At 34.5% G+C, this 22,288-nt stretch overlaps 1 protein-coding gene across 3 annotated transcripts in view; it reads left to right on the forward strand.

Moving 5' to 3' along the window:
* LOC148620564 (fibrillin-2-like) overlaps positions 1 to 22,288 on the forward strand; it is a 90,690-nt gene that overhangs the window by 4,253 nt on the left and 64,149 nt on the right. The window contains exons 2-8 of one of the 3 annotated variants that reach the window (XM_088574219.1): positions 4,276 to 4,355; positions 7,452 to 7,553; positions 12,073 to 12,168; positions 20,052 to 20,249; positions 20,595 to 20,720; positions 21,507 to 21,632; positions 22,094 to 22,246. In XM_088574219.1, the coding sequence (XP_088430345.1) occupies positions 4,276 to 4,355; positions 7,452 to 7,553; positions 12,073 to 12,168; positions 20,052 to 20,249; positions 20,595 to 20,720; positions 21,507 to 21,632; positions 22,094 to 22,246 (881 nt within the window). Of the gene's footprint in view, positions 1 to 4,275; positions 4,356 to 7,451; positions 7,554 to 8,017; positions 8,117 to 10,423; positions 10,537 to 12,072; positions 12,169 to 20,051; positions 20,250 to 20,594; positions 20,721 to 21,506; positions 21,633 to 22,093; positions 22,247 to 22,288 lie in introns of those variants that run through there. The other 2 variants (XM_088574221.1, XM_088574220.1) reach the window with 2 other exon arrangements.

The raw sequence follows: 22,288 nt of genomic DNA on the forward strand, positions 1-22,288 counted from the left end.
TTTTTAATTTTAATTTGGACTCGTGCTGCTGCTTTTTTTATTTGTACAACTAAACAGACCGGTTAGGTTTTCTCAAGTCTTAAAAATCTTCGGTTTGATCCACGACTAAGTCTTCGATGTTGGACTTCGCTATCTTTCTAGTAATAAAGACTGGTTTGCTTGAAGTCAGAATAGAACTTCCGAGTTGGAAGACGTGTCTTTCTTTCGCTTGATTAACCTGATATCTTTAATTGTTTCTCTCCCTTTGAAGATTATAGGGTCACGAACAAGCCACTTCTAAACACCTGTATCTTGGACTAATTTTGCTACCTCTGTCAATAAGCCTTGCAGCTCTTTCCTTTCCCTTGATTATGTTATTTCTCTTCGAGTATTATATGAGTTCTTAATTAGTTTTCACGTTCAATCGAGTTATCAATAGCCCGTATCGTTTCTTAAGTAAGGCATTGGTATTTTCTTTCCCAGCTGCGTTTTAACTACCTCATTTTGCAACACTTCCTCGCCATTTTACCCGGCACACGAAAACTCAAGTTGAACCAGCATTTTAAAATTCAACTTGCTCAGAATTTCAAAACAAAATAAGTTTTTCTTCCTGAAATGTATTTACTAACTGATGTAAAATTACAATCAATCAGTCAATCAAAATAACTTAGTTTAGCTTTTCATCATCACAAGGACTTGTATCCCCTTATCATTATGCAGTCATTTAATGATCCCAAAAGACTGAAGTATGCTAATGCAAATTAGGTTGTTGACACTTTGTTAACCGTGAGAAGCTTCCGTTACGTCATGTACCTTAATATTAACTACGTCTGTTGACTCATGTTTTCATCCATGTAGGTCCAGCTTGAATTCTAATTTACCTAGTTTGGGCAACGCTAGCTAGTACCATACTCGGATTATTGAATCAGTTATATTGTATATTATCTTTATATTGTTTTACATCCTTGACTTTCGGTGTCATCTGCATACACAATGTGCGCTGTACTATAACAATGTGCGCTGTACTATATTGTCGATCTATACACAGCTTATCATACTTACATTGTTTTGTTTTGCGCAAGGTTGGACGAAACTTTTTTCGTGAGAGGGCGCTGTGAATTTTCTTTTTGGGGGTGGGTTGGTGGGTGGGGGGTAGGGTTATGTAACTAGAGTTATATTTTGAGTTTAGCAGATGTACATTAATTTGGTCTTGTCTTGTCCTGATGGTTATTATATTGTGCATACGTGCAATTCATCTTACAATTATTGGTGAAGCATCTGGTCTCCAGGTACACGTGCTGATTGCATCACGTTATTTTAACATCCAGCTATTTTGTAAAAGAGACTTTCCATGAGTTTTGCTAATATTAAATTCAAATTTGGTTTGGTTGTTAATGAACATTGCCTAACATCAGTCTTGTATAAAGAAGTAAATACACCTCTAAAAGCTAGTTATAGCGTGTCCCAAAGACATAGTATGTTGGATGTATGCATGATTAGGGCCAGTAAACATACAGCAAAATTCCATGTGCTGTGCTCCGCTTAAACAAAGACACATGTCTTTTCAAACGGCACAGTGGCTACAAGGAACAGACGTAGGTATATCTTGTATAGCTTCAGGTAAAAATGTATTTTTCTTTGTTTGCTTTGGGGGCTATTTTAGAGGTGTGCTTTCAAGCTCTGCTTACGTTATGGTATTCTTTTTCCTGGCGAAGTATGTTACTGTGTACTGAGATGTACGTGACTGTTATGGAGATACATGCTTCTGTTATAGAAGATAAGCGTATGTTGCGGAGGTATGTTATTGAGATACGCTTCTGTTATGGAGTATTGGAGAGATATGCTTCTGCACTTCGAAAGGCACACTATGGCGATGTTTTCCTGGTTCTGGAGAGAGAAGAACGCTGGGAATGATTGTACCAGGCTCAGTGAACTTAAACGTCTAGCTCCACAGATGTTTATATTACTGGTTCTAAGCAAGTTTATGCTCTTGGTTATAAATATATACCCGGCCTCTGTAGGGATATGTTTCTGGTTGTGGGGAATGTCCGTCTTTGGTGAGATATATGCTCTTGGTTGTAGAATATGTCTATGTCTCTGATTATATTAGTTCTGGTTGTGGTTCTCTGGATATATATGTTCCTGGTCGATTAGTTGTGGGATATGACCCTGTCAATGGAGATATATGGCTGCACGATATGACCCTGTCGATTGATTGTTGATAAGTTGTCTCTTCAGATATGCTTCTGGTCATTGATTATGGGATAAGCTCCTGTCTCTGGAATGATAAGCTCCTGGTTAAAATTTGACCTATTGGTAAACATCAAACTCGTCCCACCGGAGGACCTGCGTTCACTTTCTTTTTTGCGGGGTTTGTCACTGTGCATTATAATTTTTGTCTTTCTTGTCGATTGTTCTCCTGTCAGTTAACGTATTTTGTCCATGGATTTCCCCTCTTTCATACCCCCATTTACATTGACACTTCAGTATTTTCGATTTGCTTTTCACATGTCTGATCCAAATTTAAGAGGAGGTCCTGTATTTGCATTACATGCGTCATATCTATCATATACACCGACATTTCGTACTCAGGCATCTCGGTGTAGTGAATAGAAATGTCTACCGCTTCAAAAAGGCTTTACGAAAGGAACCATCACTAAAGTCTTTCTTACTGATAACTAGATCAGACATCCAGCATTTACAAATGAGCAATAACATTATTTCTAAGCAGTTTATTATTTTATAAGCAGGTGCTTTCCATCTGCTTTTTAAAACACATTTCCTATCTGATTGTTACAGTCATACTTCAAAGAGATTTGAATTTCAGACAGATTTAGTAAATCTAAACATTTGTTATATTACATAATACATCTACAATAAACTTGAGCTCATTTTTGTCTTGAATGAATCAGTTTGCCAGATGTTTTCTTTTTCTCAGCACATGTAATTAAGGAGGCGGAAAGTGTACTATAAATAAGTAGTAAACAGAACTTTTACGACTAGATAGACACTTGAACCTCTCAACGTTTATCACGATGTAATATAGTTCTTCCATTCAATTGATGGCATAGTTCATTGCTTGAACTGGACGGGTGAGTTGGATAGAATAGAGTGGTTAGATTTGAGAGATAATAATAAAATCTTTTTACAGCATTCAACCACCTATTTCAAGTTTATGTGGTATACCTCTATATACGATTAAAGCAAAGATGATAACTTGAATTTCTACGAAAGCCCGGATTGAGCTCATTTTCGTAGACTAAAAAATTCGCATTAAAACGCGAAACTTATGCGTATTAATGCGAAACTTACGCGAAATGTTTATATAAAAGAACCCCCCCCCCCGATTATAAAGCGATCCCCATGAAGCTTTGAAATGAAAAAAAAATGGCGGCCGTATAGGTTCTTGCTTGTCGATTCAAGATGCTTTCAGTTTCAAAGAGAAGTTTATTCATGACCATCATGGTGGCGAGGATACTCACTGCTACGTATATTTCAACTAAATGATAGACATTCGGGAAAAAATTGAAATTTTGGTCTCCGTAATGCGTGTTTTCATGATATATATAAAATATTTTGCGTTAGTGCGCGAAAGTTTTGCTTTATAACGCGAAATAAAATTAATGCTACGAAAATGAACACAAGGGGCTTTCGTAAGTTTCCAAACATTAACCAGTTGAAAATATCTACATTCACCCTATAGTGAATGGCATTGGAAAAGTCCCCTAGACTTTCAAAAAAAAGTTCCCCTTTTTGAATTATTATATATTTGAATATAGCAGTCTATTTGACATATATAATTACTGTGCTGATTCCGTCTGTCCATTCCAGGAAACACCTCCGTCCATTACTTACCAATCGACTTACTTAAATGACTGGATCATTGTTATATACTATATGAACAGAAGCATATTCAAATGCTATGGGAAATATCTTTATCTATTACAGTTTGTTCATTACACCCTTGAACAATCATTCACATCCTAAACTTCGCGATAAAAAAGTCACGGCTACATTTGTATGCTATTTCATCACATTGTTGTGTGTTCGCACTACTTATAAGGGCATTATCCCTTTAATGAAATCAACTGATTAGTTACATAGAAAGCCGTTGAGAAGGAGAACAATAAATAAATATGCAGTAATCGATCTTGACTTGTTTGGTTCGCATTTGTCTGGGGGAGTAAATTTGTGAAAAATCAAGATATCATGCCAGAAAATAAATAAATAAATGACTACTCATGTTCCCTTGAAATAAAGTTTTAATTTGTATTTGTTCAAATTTTCCATTTTTAGGAGGGTATGTGGACCACTAAACCGAAGGTATTGTTGTCCGGGCTGGACTCGATCTCCAGGAACATATAACTGTCTCATTCGTGAGTATTTTTACTTTTTTTTGTATACATATTCCAGTGAAATTAAATATTTTTTAGTGATAAGTATACAACCTAAAAAAAATCTCAATTCACAATGTACATTGCTGAGTCAGCGGAAATAACAAGGCCATATTTCGGTCAGGCGAGAAATATTTTCATAAGCATATACCTAATAACGGTTAAAAATTTTCATGTCATGTCTGTCAATTGGTTTAATTCTTCCTCAAATACTGACATCACATGTACACGTACCACCCCACAGCTATTTAGTTTCAAGAAACGGAGACATATCATGTTTCAATTCTAATGTGACATACTACAAAGCTCTTTACGCCACATCCATGGTAAAAAAGTGATAAATTCAATATTTTTTAAGTAGCAGTCTTAATAAAAATCAGACGGGATCGGTGATTTATGCTTTTATATAGAATGTATATGAAATTGGCTCTTTGCAAGTGTTATCGTTCTTGACTTGGTTTGATTTGGTTGATTTTAGTACAAGATAAACGTGATATTTTCTCTAAAATATGGATCTGAATACAAAAGAACAGACTGGCGTTACGTAAAATATAGCATATGTAGACCAAAGAAGCATTATTTGTTCAGTGGGATTTTCTTCACCATGAATCACCCCTACCATTGGTAATGTCTGAATTTTATTAGGACTGGTACTTTTTTTAGTAAGAGTGTGTTTCTTTATTGAACTGTACGTGAGCTTTGTGCCGATATTTTGAACAATATGAGCCAAATTTTTTAAGGTAGCCTATGTTGACATTTGATTTGAAATCTATTATCATTTTCGTACAATCTTTAAACTAACTTGATTAAAGACTAAAAGATGGAAAAGGGAGATCTTAAATTTTAATTTCAAGTCAGCAGTTTGGTAAAATCGGCACGCTTGTCTGAAACTTTATATTTATCTGGTATTTCTATGAACCACATAAATATAAAAACTGTCAACACTGACCTCGACAAAACAGTAGGCATTTATTGCAATACCAAACAACTTTTTAATTTATGAAGAAACATAATTGCTAGGCATGATATTTCATCTAATCTGTATCGTTTTATCTCGGGTAATGTTAGATAGAATTTTGTCGGCATTTTAATGAATACATAAATATTTTTGTAATTAAACTACCGTCTCGCCTAAGATCAGTCCACAACACATTTTCTAACACATTCTTCTACTAAGCTTTATAATACTATACCCATACCGTCCTCAATACACAGCCGAGGACAAAGCTGTGAATGAAAGCAATGGCATTATCCCCGGAAATGGACACCTCGGTGCGACTATTATAATTTTCCTAACATTGGCTTCACATACATTGAGACGTAGATAAAGGTAAATAAAAAAAATCACCAGAAAACAACAAAGCAAAACAAACAAGAGCAAATGTACATTTACAACATTTTGCAACACAAACAGCTGGATAGCTATAGGATTAAAAAATTCAGTTACTACACCCGACACCAGTTGGATCAAAGAAAAGATCATTTACATGCCGAATTTACCGTTTCTTGATTGTTTGTGTGCGTGTTTTTGTTTTGTTTTGTTTTTTAACTTTTTTGGTGATTTTTGTTTGTTCTTCTTTCTTTTTGGTATTTTGACAGGCGCGTAATCACAATAAAACATTAAAGTCATCAAAGTGTTGGTTTATCATTTTTTTCTGATTTGTCACGATAAAAGTTTTAGTTTTTTTTCTATTACTCGATTCTGCTTTTTAAATATTAAACTAACCAAGGAGGTCATTAAAATCTACAAGAATTCTTGTCCTTTCATATAAATAAAGTCTAAATTAGCGTGTCGGTTTTCTTTGACTGGACTCACTTCATTTCTGTGTGAATAAATGCACTTGAAATAAGATATTTAAAAAATACCGATCAACAGAATCCGATCCATTCTTAGTGATACGGTATGGTCATACGCTGCATTGAAAAATAGTGATGAAACGGTCATGTCCATATTTAATCTTTTCTTCTGTCCCGTATATTTTTCAATCTTCAGTTTGCGTATCTCCATGACGGTTTACTTGGGCGTAGCTGCCTGTACGCAAATACGCAGTTGCGTACTTTCGGAAAAAGTATCAAAAATAAAAACACAGATTTTAAAGATGAAATAAAGGTTTTATGTAATGACAAATTCTTTTTAATACATAATGATACTCCAATATACACCATAAAGTAATTCGCGATATCAAAACCATCAATTCCGGAAATTTTGTACTTTTCCGTATACATACGTTTACGTTTTATCACATATGCATACCATGAACGTAGTATAGGCTCTGAAAAACGGGCTCCAAAATCGTTAAAATTCAGGAGTTTCCCTCAGGGCTTTGCCTTGTCGGACTCATTGGGGGCCTTGAGCGACCTCCCCCCCAAAGACCCCTCGCCGTAATTTTGCGTACAACTAAAACAGGCCTAGCTACGCCCCTGGTTTTGAGTGGGGACACGCTCTTAGACCCACGCGGGGTCTTGGAGTATACCATGCAGAGATCCAACACAGCAGCCCAGCCTCTATAGTAGGACATACTCTAACCGAGTTCCTCGGTCAGATACCCCATAGGCTGGGTTGATTCAAGGTTGTTAAAACCTTTACTTTTCATAATTTGACAATAAACATACTAGTATATCACTGACTCGGATAGAAGAGCATAGGGGCGTACCGGAAAAGTCAGAACAAAGAACAATCATTCATCGAAATAAAGTTAATTTGTTTACCCAAACTATACATCAAATTAAACTGTACAAAAACGTTGCTCAAAACTATGACCAGTTTCCTTCTTTCTGAAATTTAAAGTTGGGAACTAAGAATAGTAATGTTACATGTAACTTTGGCGTGTATACCTTTATTTCAGGTCACTGTCTTATACAGAATTTGTCTATTTTGTCTTAAAAGTGAGGCGTTTTATTTTATTTTGAACTTCGTTTAAATTAAAACAATTAACAAAGCAAAGCACCCCCGAAAAAGAAAACCAATAAAATTGCTCTCCACTTTTTAGTGAATTTAGTTTGGTCCAACGGAAAATGTACAATTTTATGTTATCTATGCCAAGCTCTTGAATTATTTCCTTTAATTTACCTCTTTAGCTGTTTGTATAAAGAATTGTGGTGGTGGCGGTAAATGTGTAAGTCCGAACAGATGTATTTGCTCCAATGGACAAATGTCGCCGAACTGTCAAAGTGCTGCACGTGAGTACTTCTTTGGAAGGAATGACTCTTGAGGAATAACTTAGTCTTAATATTTATGTCGTCTTGGGAGGCTAATTAATATTATTTTGCCTAGTCACCTCCATTGGAGTGAGGCATAAACGTCAGATTTCTAAGTTTCTAAAAACGCATCAGCGAACGTCATGAATATCTGGACTAAGATGCTTTTTTTGGCACTTAGCTTAAAGTTTAGCCATATTTCCAGCTGTATTTTTATTTTCCTTTTTCGTAAGAGCATTACTATTTGGTTAATTAAAAATATGAAAGTAACGCTATTAAAAGAAATATATGATTTCCGGAACAAGTACATGAGTTGTCCGAATTTGCATTCATTTAAAATGTCACTTTTGGCGGGAAGAAATGTCATGTGAAACGATATGGCTTATAGACTAAAAACCACTAATTCCACTTCCCATAGGCTTCTATGCTAATTTCACAATATTCAATGGCTTCTCTGGACTTTACCTTAACTTTAACCTGCAGATGACTATATATCAGCATGATTCTACATATGTCAGCTCACAATCCTCAGAATGGCATGTGGGGTTAGCAGACTTGCAGTGCAGTACTGGTCACCGGAAGTGAAGGGTCTATAAATAGCATGGGAAATCCCAGTGTTTTCACAAGATAGGGGTATATTTAAAAATCATTATGGAGATTAGGCTTCACATCACAAGAAGCAAAATGCACCTATAAAATGTACAGAAATGTTTTTCCTTTCAGAAACTGTTTAAATTTTTTAAATAAGACGAGAACTTTTTTCACAGCACTATGAGGAACAGGGGTAATTTCTGCGTAGGACTATTTTTGCGTACGTTCCAAATGCTCATTGGTTGAATTGGTGGTCTGTAACCTATATCGATGATGACGGTACATGTATGCAGCAGATCGTTGCTGTTGTAATTTTTTAAGTTTATTAGTGTGTTTACAAATGTTTGAAAGTATTACTGTGTTCATTTCCACGTTTAAATCGGACAGCATAAATTTTCAACACTGACAAAGTGACATTCGCTTCACAAGATCCTACTCAAGGGCTACTGGCTTGTCCTTTCCAAATTCTTTGTAATATGAGGAAGATGAAACCCTCCGAAGAAATATATAAATTCAAACAACTATAGTGTAAGTCTTTTCATAAGTTTTGTTAGCCTTGTTATTAACTTCGAAATTGGTAAAATGTGTCATGATATATGGTTTTTATTGTCCTTGTGCGTTCTCCTTTTGTCATGATCTGAAATATGTATGATCGGAAATGTCAAACTTTGGTAAGGAACTGTGGGTTTTCATGGTCCAAAATGTCCATTATCGATTACGTCATTTTTAAAACATTCGGGTGCCATGGTTTGACCATCCCTATCTTAGAAAAACCTCAGATTCAATTTGTATTTAATCATCAAAGCTATTTAATGTTTCCTAGACTGGTGTGTTCCTCAGATTCATTTACCAAGTATATGAAAATGAAGCTGCCATAAGACTGTTTTTAAGTTACTGATTTTACATGCACAAATCGGGTATTGATGCTTTTGCTGCCCATAAGTACATTTGTGTGCAGGACCCAGTTGATCAGGGGTCAAGATCAACTTTTTGAGGCCAGTAGCCACCTAGGCTATTAAACTATAAAATCAATTAGCCAAGAAAAAAAGTTGGTAGCCCAGACTTTTTTGGACAAAATTTTGGTAGGTAAAAATACTTGTTCGAGATTATGAACTACATGTACATGTATTTGTTCATTGTTGAAGACCCTCATGCAAAATCAAGATGCAGAACAGGTAGAAAAGCCCTGTTCCTTGATAATTTTTATTTTTTTCACTGTATCGTGTGATTTGCTGTCACACACACATTCACTCCGTAGCCTCCCTATTTATATGCATCATGGAAATCCCTAAAATGTGCAGTTGAAGTTAAAAAATGTGCTTTGGATAATATATCCCTTTCAATGAATTAAGATTATACAACCAATTCATATACTTTCAAAACTTTAATACAAGAAACAGTAGACTGTTTGAATATTCTAGAGATTAATGACCGTTTATTAGATTCATATCCTTTTTTGTATATCTTTCTCTTGGCTGTGGTGTCGGTTTTCTGGGGTTTTTTAACCCCAGAAATAAATTTCCATATTTTTAGAAATACTGGATGCAGAAATTAAAAAGCAATTCTAAATAAGAAACCAACATCGATAATGAACGATTTCTGTTTTATTACAACTGGTTACTGATAAAATTTAACTAGGGACGCTACATTTCTGATCGAAAATAGAAAAAATGGTAGCCCAAGCACCTTTTTGGTCACCATTGGCAAGTGGGCGACTGTTTATTTTCCCCCCTGTTGATATAGCCATTTATGCGTATAAATTTGTATAACTGCATGAGTTATTAAGGCCAAGGAAAAAATATGTCTGTTAAAGGCCACTTTCTTTAATAAAAAATATGTTAAGTAGGTTGACATTTTATTTTTTTCGGCACAGATTATGACTACTTTGACCAAATCCTTAGTCTCTGAGTGTTGTTTCATGCACTTGTTAACAACATATTTGTACCAGTATGTAATATTAATAACTACATGTATATCTGTGATCACCCAGCTGCTGACTGGCTTCTGTTTACAAGTGGGTCGACCATACACATTGGAGAACGAAAAAATGTCATGTCTCCAACACAGGATTCACCAGAAATTACCGATTTTTATATTTGTTAGTGGGTAAAATGGCTCAAGGTCAGATGGGTAACCCGTAATAGACATTTTTTTTTGTTGGCCTAATACAAGAACTATGATGTAATTATAAGTTGTGCAATGTAAGGTAACCTTTAAATTAACAAGGTCATTTGCAATTCATCTGTCTCTGGACTTTTCAGTACAGTTGTATGTAGATTGCCACATATGTACTATACAAATGTATGTACTGGTGTTAGCTTAATGTATGTACTGACCGTGGTAATTAATGGATTTTACAGCATATTAAGTAGAGGTAAGGAAGGAGAGGTACAGTGTATGTTTAAGATGGTTTCTTTGATAGATCAAGATACCCAGATATACATGATCACTCTGTTCCCTGCAGCTTTTGACCAGTGCAGGGTAATTTAAAGACAAAAAGGGCACACTAGCACATTAGAGGCAAATTCTCAAGCATTACCATTTGCTAGGGAAAATTGACAAAAAAGAATGACTTTTTCTCTTCGTGAATAACTTGTTAGTCCCCTTCTAGCTTTAGCCGAACAGGACTTTAGATTTGCACTTTGTCGTCTCTCAGGCTGGAAAAAAATTTGAAGTTTTTCGCTAATTGTTTTCTAAACGCTTGCAGTTATTGAGCTGATTTTTGGTATGTGAGTCAACCATGATGCGTTATAGGTCAAGGGTACAATTTGTTTCGCATTGATGATTGTTGTCTTAGTTATGGCCCTTGAACTGCAAAAAATTTACTGGAATTTTAAGTTTTCCACACTTTTTTCTAATGTTTGCAAATATGGAGCTGATTTTTGGTATATGAGTCTACCCTTATGAGTTAAGATCAAGTTTATGTTTGTTCTGCTGCTTTGCTGATTTTTGTCTGAGTTGTGGCCCTTGAACTTTGAAAAATTTACCGAAATATAAATTTTCCGCATTTTTTGTCTAAATGCTTGCTGATATTAAGCTGATTTTTGGTATGTTAGTCTACCATGATGAGTTACAGATTAAGTTTAAGTTTCTTTCTGCTTCACTGATTTTTTTCTAAGGTAATGTTTGGGTCAGTGATATAAGCAGCCGGTAGGGGACTGTGTACTGTTTTGCAATACTCTCAGAACGCTTGTCTAATACTCAGTTGATAGCTGTAATAAAATATTTATTTCAAAAGTATGGTTTAATATACAGCTTACATGCTATTATCAGAAACATTATGCAAGGAGTCAAGGTTGTATTTCATGTAGTTGACATACATGTGGACAGTAACTTTGTAATGACTTGACATTAAAATGATATACGATTGATGCTTATAAATTGCAAGAATTTGCAAGACTCTGTGAAGCCTAATTAATATAAAAGTTGCTGTCAATTCAATGCACCGCTACACATGCATATAATTAAAATAGAAATTAAAGTTTTAAAAAAAAACACACAGAGTTTGACCTGAAGCAGGTGACTTTCAGTGGCTATTATATCTTTACTGTACATGTTCATTAGTTTACACAGATGTCCAAATTTACTCAGAGAGTGAATAGTCATAGACTTTATGGCATACTCAATGAAAGGTCATCTTCAAGAAAATGGAAGGTCCTTAATAAGATTAGGCATACATATGATAGGTACATTTTGTATAGGACCTAGGAAAATGATACTATAAAGGTACTTTGTCAGAAATCAAGGGTACTGGACCTCAGACCAGTGCTGATTTGAACCCATAAGTTCATGTATATCACAAATTGATCCACTTTATTTTGTCTGCATAATAAGAATTTTTTATCATATGAATTTTGTTTTTTTCATGTTCATGTATTTTAAAAAAATATCTACAATCTGTATTTTCCAGAGAATTGCAGTCCTGGTTGTTTAAATGGAGGACGATGTATGGGAAACAACAGGTGTGCTTGTGTTTATGGATTCTCAGGACCAAGATGTGAAGTTGGTACGGTAAATTCAGATTGAGGTTAAAATTATACACAGAATTTCAAACAGATTTCATGACTTCAAACCAATGTGCCAAAATTAAGTTAGACTAAAAAATATGCATGTACATGTGAATATGTAGATTTATCTAACAAAATACACGGTTTTCAACAGGAGGAGGCACCAGGCTTATTTCAACCACTTCACTTCTATGAAATCACCTGTTAAAATTGGAATTTTGTTAGAACTTAAACAGAAAAAAATCTGATTTCAAATCTTAAATTCTCCTGTTGAAATAAAAGTTTTTGAAATCCCTTAGAGTGCAGTTGAACTTTTTAGAACCCCCAGTCACTATTTAATTTTCTTGACTTCAGATATATGCCCAGGTTAATAGTCTCAATTATCAAGAGAAAGAATGAATATAAGTTGTTTTCACCACAAAGAAAGTAAATTTGACACTGATACACATAACTATAATGTGTTTTGGTAAACAGACATGTAAATTACTCTCTGTAGTATGTAGTATTGTAAAAACTTTTCTAATAACCACAAAATTGGCGCAAATAGAGTTACTCAACATATTTGCCAGTTTTGTCTGTAATTTGAAAATGTGCCATGTTTTTATTGTTACTGACATCTGGAATCTTTATTTCTTTTACACCACATATGTTTTGCATATGATTTGTACAAGTACAATGCACCTTCTTGTATCTCATTATACATTAACTGTTGATGGATTTCCCATGAGAAATATGCATAGAATTCTTGTAGTGAAAGTTTTCAATTGGTTGCTTCAGGATAATTTCGTTTTTATATGTTTATAAACATTGTTTGTCTTGTTGGAGTAATTGTTTTGAATTTACATTCAGTTGAACCAGTCCTCTTTGACACCTTGTATTCCAACTACTGTGAAATTTTACACCTGTGTATCCCAATATGCTGGCTCATCTGACACCTGTGTATTCCATCCATCTGTATTATATCCAATTTCCAGACTTGCCTTACACCTTTTTATTCCAGAAACCTGTACAGTCAAACCTTGATGTGTCGATCTCAGAAGAGTCGTGGATAACTCAAACTAATTTTAAAGTTCCAGCAAAACTCCCTTCACTTCAATACAATTTAACTTGAACTCGGATTATTTGAAATCTAGGATAACTCGAGGTTTTCATTCAGTTCCTTCAATAGGACTTAGGGGTTAATTAACCCTGATGTCTCAAAGTCAAATAATTAGTCAAAAACTGATTACTTTCTTACCAAGCATGATCGTAGTGTGTTTTTACTATGATTAGCATGGCTTTTGAAATTATTTGTTGACACTCTGTATGGCTTGATTTGTGTATTTAATTAATCCAAAATAGTGTGTGTAGTGAAAAGAAACGAGTTGTATTAATCACATGTCAGAATTCACACTAACAGTGATATCGGATATTTTGATCAAAATAAAAAAATTACAGATGAATTATAATGGTATCTGAAAATATAATTAAACATCAAGCAGACAATTTAATTGTATTACAATGACTACATTTGTTTTGCTAGTGAATCTGCAATTTTATCGTAGTAATGGTAGAGCACATGGCTTGACGAAACTCCTGATTGTGAGTCATAGAAAGCAGCATGTTATGAAGTTAATGTTTTCTATGCAGAAAAAATAAAAATGAAATTTTCCTAAAACACTTGGTGCCGTTCAGTATTTAAATCATGATATACAACACAAAAATATCCTTCGATATGAAAGGCTGGGCATCCTGAAGTACCCTGTAAAGTGAAATACTTATACACGTACAAGCACAATAAATGATGTAAATGCAGAAACTGTCATCAACCAAACTACTTCTGAGTTATACTCGACCTTGGAAAACTTGAACATATTTGCCTGGTCCCTTTGACTTCAACTTAACAAGGTTCAGCTGCATTTTCTTATGTTTGTGTATTCCGACGTCCTGTCTTGTCTGACACCTGTGTATTCCAATGTCCTGTCTTGTCTGATATCTGTTTATTCCAAGGTCCTGTCTCGTCTGACACCTGTGTATTCCGATGTCCTGTCTTGTCTGATATCTGTATATTCCAACGTCCTGTCTTGTCTGACACCTGTGTATTCCAACGTCCGGTCTTGTCTGATATCTGAATATTCCAACGTCCTGTCTTGTCTGACACCTGTGTATTCCAATGTCCTGTCTTGTCTGATATCTGTGTATTCCAATGTCCTGTCTTGTCTGACACCTGTGTATTCCGATGTCCTGTCTTGTCTGATATCTGTATATTCCAACGTCCTGTCTTGTCTGACACCTGTGTATTCCAATGTCCGGTCTTGTCTGATATCTGAATATTCCAACGTCCTGTCTTGTCTGACACCTGTGTATTCCATTGTCCTGTCTTGACTGATATCTGTGTATTCCGTCTGGTCTTGTCTGATATTTGTATATTCTAATGTCCTGTCTTGTCTGATATCTGTGTATTCCAATGTCCTGTCTTGTCTGACACCTGTGTATTCCAACATCCTGTCTTGTCTGACACCTGTGTATTCCAATGTCCTGTCTTGTCTGATATCTGTGTATTCCAACGTCCTGTCTTGTCTGACACCTGTGTATTCCGTCTGGTCTTGTCTGATATTTGTATATTCTAATGTCCTGTCTTGTCTGACACCTGTGTATTCCAATATCCTGTCTTGTCTGATATCTGTGTATTCCAACTACTCTCTTGTCTGACACCCGTGTATTCCAATGTCCTGTATTGTTTGACTCCTGTGTATTCCAATGTTCTGTCTTGTCAGACACCTGTGTATTCCAATGTCCTGTCTTGTCTGATATCTGTGTATTCCAACTACTGTTTTGTCTGACCCCTGTGTATTCCAATGTCCTGTCTTGTTTGACTCCTGTGTATTCCAACGTCCTGTCTTGTCTGACACTTGTGTATTCCAACGTTCTGTCTTGTCTGACACTTGTGTATTCCAACGTTCTGTCTTGTCTGATATCTGTGTATTCCAACTACCAGTATTCACTAACACCTTTGCAGTTATCCTTTTTGGTGAATTTTTCTATGTTCCTTCCTCTGGATTCCTGATTTTCCATCTTTTGGCAATTTTTACTATCCCAGTCAAGCATTTACAAGCTGTAGATGAAGATGTAACCTGACATGAAAATTTTATTGCAAATATTTTACTCTTCTTAAATGTTATCAGAAAGTTATGTATGCACTCAGAAAATATATTTCTGTACAGAATAAAAAATAACTTTTATACCCCAGCACACTAAGTGGTGAAGTATTATGTGATATTGTCTGTCCGTCCCCTGACAGTTTCCTGATGATAACTTGAGAAGATAATTGTATTTAAGGATCTTTTTCAAACTTTGTATAGTATATGTTTCTAGTAACATCTTCAAAATTAGGGTCAGAAGGAAGGTTCTTTTTTTTTTAATTCATAGATTTGCAGGACTTCGAAACCTACCTTTATTGCTGCCTCTATTGTGATACTGCTGTAGTATGTACAGTACAGCTCGCAGTCAGATAAATACCTGGCACACCTCACACCTGGCATCCAATGCCAGGTATTTATTGCTTATTGGCTCCTAATTAACATGACCCCCACCCCAGCATCACCTGTATCCAATTTACAACAGGAAGTGACTAATTAACTGAACAGGTACATGGACCTACTGGTGGTTTTACCTGTACAGTTGATTATCACACACAGGTGGCTAACCTCAGTATTTTATAATTGATATACATGTAAAAGTTAAAAAAAACAGTTGTGTTAAAGGCAAGTTTTTTTGTTATTTTTATATTTTACAAAATTTTAAATACATTGTATAAACATGACATTTTTATTTTAAATGTTATTTTATATAATATCTAATTTTCCTTTGAAGTAAAAATTTATTTTTACTAATTTAAAAAAAGCAAATTTTGAATATACAATCACAGTGTGTATCAGGCTCCATCCTACATATTTTGTTAACATTTCAAGATTACTAGTTTTACTAATAAAACATTAAATCTCTAGTTAAAATTAGGGTTTCATTATTTCCTTTTAATTTACTATTTAATATTTACTTGTATAACTGTGAAACTAATTAAATGTGTGTTGAAACTTCTGACTTGAAAACCTTACATTTTAAGATTAAGTCTGAATAACTTACACCATATCTATTCTGTTTATATTGTTATATTTGGATACTAAAATTTAACAAAAACATGAAAGAAAATTACAATTATTTAATTTTTATATAACAGATTTAATATTTTCTTACCAGTTTTATTGCAATTAAAGAAACTGTTAAGATTTTAAATATATGATTAAATTATATAATTGAAAATGTATGCAAAATTAAGATTCTGTTCTTTTATTGTAAAACATACATGCAGTGTTTTTGTAATTGATATTTGCAACCAGGATGATAGGATGTGGAAAAGGTTATAGAACACCAAGCCTATCACTGATTACTTAGAATGAACCTGAGGGTAAATTAAAAACTTTAAACATCAGTTGCTACTGCTTTATAAATCTATCAATGTATTTTACTTTATTGTTTATCCATTATTTAAATCATGTTATAATATTGCATTTTTTATTAAATTAAAAAAAAAATTTTGCTTTTAAAAAATTGCAAGTCTTGAGAAGAAAAAGATTTGTTACACTTCAAGTGTTAAAAATAATCATGTAATTATTGTCATATATACATGTTTGGGTGTATGTAAGCAGTCAACCTCTTTTGTGAAAAAAATCTTTTTCTTTGACAAATCCTTCAGTCAGTTCAGTTCACCAATTGGCCAATTAAAAATGCAAAAAATAATATGTCAAAACTCTCTGATTTGAAAACCTAACACTGATGCCGTCATTTAAACCTATCACTGATGCCTTCATTTACTGAAAACCTATCACTGATGCCTTCATTTACAGAAAACCTAACACTGATGCCATCATTTAAACCGAACACTGATGCCTTCATTTACTGAAAACCTAACACTGATGCCTTCATTTACTGGAAACCTATCACTGATGCCTTCATTTACTGAAAACCTATCACTGATGCCTTCATTTACTGAAAACCTATCACTGATGCCTTCATTTACTGGAAACCTAACACTGATGCCATCATTTAAACCTAACACTGATGCCTTCATTTACTGAAAACCTATCACTGATGCCTTCATTTACTGAAAACCTATCACTGATGCCTTCATTTACAGAAAACCTAACACTGATGCCTTCATTTACTGAAAACCTAACACTGACGCCTTCATTTACTGGAAACCTATCACTGATGCCTTCATTTACTGAAAACCTAACACTGATGCCTTCATTTACAGAAAACCTAACACTGATGCCTTCAGTTACTGAAAAACTAACACTGATGCCTTCATTTACTGAAAACCTAACACTGATGCCTTCATTTACTGGAAACCTAACACTGATGCCATCATTTAAACCGAACACTGATGCCTTCATTTACTGAAAACCTATCACTGATGCCTTCATTTACTGAAAGCCTATCACTGATGCCTTCATTTACTGAAAACCTATCACTGATGCCTTCATTTACTGGAAACCTAACACTGATGCCATCATTTAAACCGAACACTGATGCCTTAATTTACTGAAAACCTATCACTGATGCCTTCATTTACTGAAAACCTATCACTGATGCCTTCATTTACTGAAAACCTAACACTGATACCTTCATTTACTGAAAACCTATCACTGATGTCTTCATTTACTGAAAACCTAACACTGATGCCTTCATTTACTGAAAACCTAACACTGATGCCTTCATTTACTGAAAACCTAACACTGATGCCTTCAGTTACTGAAAAACTAACACTGATGCCTTCAGTTACTGAAAACCTACCAATGATGCCTTCAGTAACTGAAAATCTAACACTGATGCCTTCAGTTACTGAAAACCTATCACTGATGCCTTCAGTAACTGAAAACCTAACACTGATGTCTTCATTTAAACCTGACACTAATGCCTTCATTTTAACTTACACTGATGCCTTCATTTAAAACTAACACTGATGCCTTCATTTAAAACTAACACTGATGTCTTCAGTTACTGAAAACGTATCACTGATGCCTTCAGTAACTGAAAACCTAACACTGATGCCTTCATTTACTGAAAACCTGACACTGATACTTTCATTTACTGAAAACCTAACACTGATGCCTTCACTTACTGAAAACCTAACACTGATGCCTTCACTTACTGATAACCTAACACTGATCCCTTCAGTTACTGAAAACCTAACACTGATGCCTTCATTTACTGAAAAGCTAACACTGATGTCTTCATTTACTGAAAACCTATCACTGATGCCTGCATTTACTGAAAACCTATCACTGATGCCTTCAGTAACTGAAAACCTAACATTGATGCCTTCATTTACTGAAAACCTAACACTGATGCCTTCAGTTACTGAAAACCTAACACTGATGCCTTCACTTACTGAAAACCTAACACTGATGCCTTCAGTTACTTGTTATTTTTTTGTTAATAATATGTTAATTCCTTTTTTAAAATTTTATTCTTGTTAACTTTTTCAATTTCATTTTGAGTACAAATTTGAAAACCATAACTGTGACATTTGTAACTTTTTAACTCACTTTCCTTCTTTGAAATTGAATAAATAAAAGTGTTTTTCCAAAAAACAACTTTTTTGCATGTTATGCACTATTTTAGTCAAGAAATAACCAGTTTCTTGGATGAAAATATATAGATTTATTCATTTAAGACTAAATTTTTATAAACCAACAAATTAATAAAACCTCAAGTGTTTTGTGTAAAAAAAAACTAATCATAACTCAATAATTCACTAAATACCCATTTAAATTAGCTACATGTACCTGTCCAGGTGAACAGGTAAAATTTACCTCAGATACCAAAACTTACTTCCAATTAATTGATGAGTTGTGTATAAGAAATAACAGAGGTAAACTTCTAAGGAATGTGCCAGCTATGCTAGGTATTGGAGGTATACCTGGCATTTATCAGACTATGCTGCAATCTGTACTGTATTTTCATGTACAACTTGCAAGTACTTTCTACATCCGATCAATTAAAATGCTGCAGCATTGCTGCATTCTATGAATTTTGTACCAAGAGCAAGAGAACTAAAGCAAGGCGATTTGAGTAAGAAATCGATGACCGAAACATAGGTGATTTTGTTTTTAGACCTTATTGAGTATCATAAAACGTAAGTCAAGAATTTCAATTTGATCAGATTATTTACACAAAAGTTATGGCCATTTTAAGTTGTATTTACCTCCAACAATAGTTTTTTTTTTAGTTATCTATCTTTCTTTGAATTACAAAGAATTGTGAAAGTTAATTCTTAAGTGTTATTGTTTGTGGGGTACCAGTTTTCATGGGTTTGGTAAACCATAAAATTCGGTTCCCAGCCAAAAGCAAGTTCTCCATTCGTTTGTATGATAGTGTTGTCAATTCCATGAATTCCAGAATCCATGAACTGATCATTTTCCCCTTAACCACGAAAACGAAAGTACTTTCACAGTATTATGGAGTCTCAATAACACAACATTAGGGGGGTATCATTTAATGTCCCATTAGATGCCATATTTTTCACAATGGTTGTCCAGAAAACAAATTATTTTTAATTAGGAAATATAGATGAAACCTGTCTCCACTCAAGTCAAAATAATTTCACTTGTATGGCAACAATGAAATTGTAAAGGTCTCATACTAAGGCTTTTTCAATGAGCACAATGCCCAAGAGATCTATTGGCCTTCAATGGCATTATGATGAATTTGCAAGCAAATGGGCAAGAGTATGTTTTTAACACTGCAGTAGTAAAACATTTTCTTGCAAAGAATGGAAAATGATAATTTTATTTGAATTACATCTTGTATCTCAGCTGCTTTGACATTTTGATAATTTTAGATTACCGGACAGGACCATGTTTCACAGAGCTGTCGGACAACATGTGCAGGGGTCAGCTGACTGGAGTGGTTTGTACCAAACAGTTGTGTTGTGCCACAGTCGGGAAGGCCTGGGGCAATCCCTGTGAGCAGTGTCCTACCTCGCCTTCTATATGTAGGAATGGTTTCTTACCTCATCATGAATCCAGCACTTGCCAAGGTAGGTCTAACAAAGGATATTATCATAGGGTCTAGTTGCAAATAAGCCTTGTCAAGGTATATCACTGTTGTATGAGCCTTGCCAATGTAGATCACTGTTGTATCTCTATGTGAAGTTTGTCACAGTTCTGGTTTTCGGAAATTTTGCTTGAATTCTAAATTTTATACTGTTAGAAACATACTAAGTTCCACTGTAAACTGCTTTTATTTAGTTTTTCAAATGAATACAAATGGAGGGCTGTTCTGAGTGTATTATACATGTACATTAAAGAGTTTTGGTGGGTTCCATTTGATATCATATAAAACCAAAATTTATGTTTTTAACTGAGAAAAGTTATCTTTTCAGATGTGGATGAATGTAGAGCGATCCCAGGTCTATGTGTTGGTGGAAAGTGTATCAACACTATGGGATCTTATAGCTGTGAATGTAAAGATGGACAGAGACAGAATCCTATCACAAAGAAATGTGAAGGTATAATTAAGGTATCCATGGGATTAACAGATCCATGGGATTAACGGGTCCATGGGCAAATGGTCAGTGGCATGTCAATAGAAGCCATTGCATGGCTACTTGCTCATCTTTTGACAGCTACTCTATTTTCAAAAACAGGGGAATGCTTGTCAAATTTTCATCAGTCTGCCTGTTACTTTTTCTTTTTTTCCCTGCTACTTGAATAACTACTGATATCCCTGAATTATGATCAATGACACAATGTCTCACAAAAAAATCATATTCCAAATATAATAACAATTAAGAGGTCTTTTCTAGCTTTCATCCTAGAGAAGCATTTACTCTGAAGAGCAAGATTTTTTGCAGCCCTGTACAAAAGTGAAACTTACTACTTAACCAATAATAAATCCTACAAGTTTACAACAATTCATTGTTGGATCTTTATATATCATATTATTTGTTGACCAGTGTCAGTTACAAGGTTGTGTCATCAGCACAGTTTCTACAACACTTTACAACCAATAATAGGATAATGCTTGATACATTGAAAGAACTTTTTTAATGGTTTAGATTTTTGTGTTGTTAATTTTTCTGTCAAATTGTAAGTAAAAAAACATAAAATCTCTATTGAAAATGTAGATGCTTTTATTAAGTCAAACATGAAAATCAATTCTCAAAGTTAAAGTAACCTTGATAGTAACAAAATACACAAATAGAATAAAGAACAAGGCAACCACCAATGTAATTAATCTGTGATAAAAATTACATCCTCTGAACAACTATAAAGTTTCTGTTGTTTTTTTATAGACATGAATGAATGTGATGTCATACCTAATGCTTGTCCTAATGGACAATGTGTCAACACGGAAGGAAGCTATTTTTGTCGATGTAACCCAGGCTACGAGTTGTCAGCTGATAGAACTCAGTGTTTAGGTAAAGTAAAATGAGAAAGTCAGTAATAAAAACTGATGAAACAAGGATTTCATATTTCACAGACAAAATAGATATTTCAAGATTTTTTGGTACTCTGAACACATGAGTTTCTGTGGTTGCTAAATTGATCGATTCAGACAATGGACATTTGCATGTAAAAGTTTCATTCATGAGATCTTTCCTTGTTTAAAAAAATGATACATTTTATATACAAAAAAAGTGCTCCTGAAATTTCGAAATTTGTTTAAAGGCACTGAATAAAGAAACCCATTAAAATGTGTTCATAATTTGTTGATACCTATTCTCCTGTGGCCAAGTTTTGACTGAAAAAAATTGTCCATTTTTGAAATAGTGAAGTTTATAATGCATACTGAAAACAAAAAAAATTACTATCTCAAATTGAAAAGAAATTCAACCACTCCTATTTGAAGAAATCTATGTGTCTCAATTTTACATTGCAGCGGTAATGAGGAAATACTGTTTCCGTCAGGTCTCTGGTTCCCTATGTCGAGACAGGATGTCCCAACTTCTGTCGCTGTCTGACTGCTGTTGTGGTGTAGGAAGGGGATGGGGAGACTCAGAACGATGTACACCCTGTCCCCAAGCTGGTTCTGGTAGGTAATCATGTGTTGGTACATTGTCCCCAAACTGGTTCT

This window comes from Perna viridis, chromosome 3 (assembly GCF_037379345.1).
Source record: "Perna viridis isolate PV_CMFRI_1.1 ecotype Kerala chromosome 3, ASM3737934v1, whole genome shotgun sequence".
Lineage (NCBI taxonomy): Eukaryota > Metazoa > Mollusca > Bivalvia > Mytilida > Mytilidae > Perna > Perna viridis.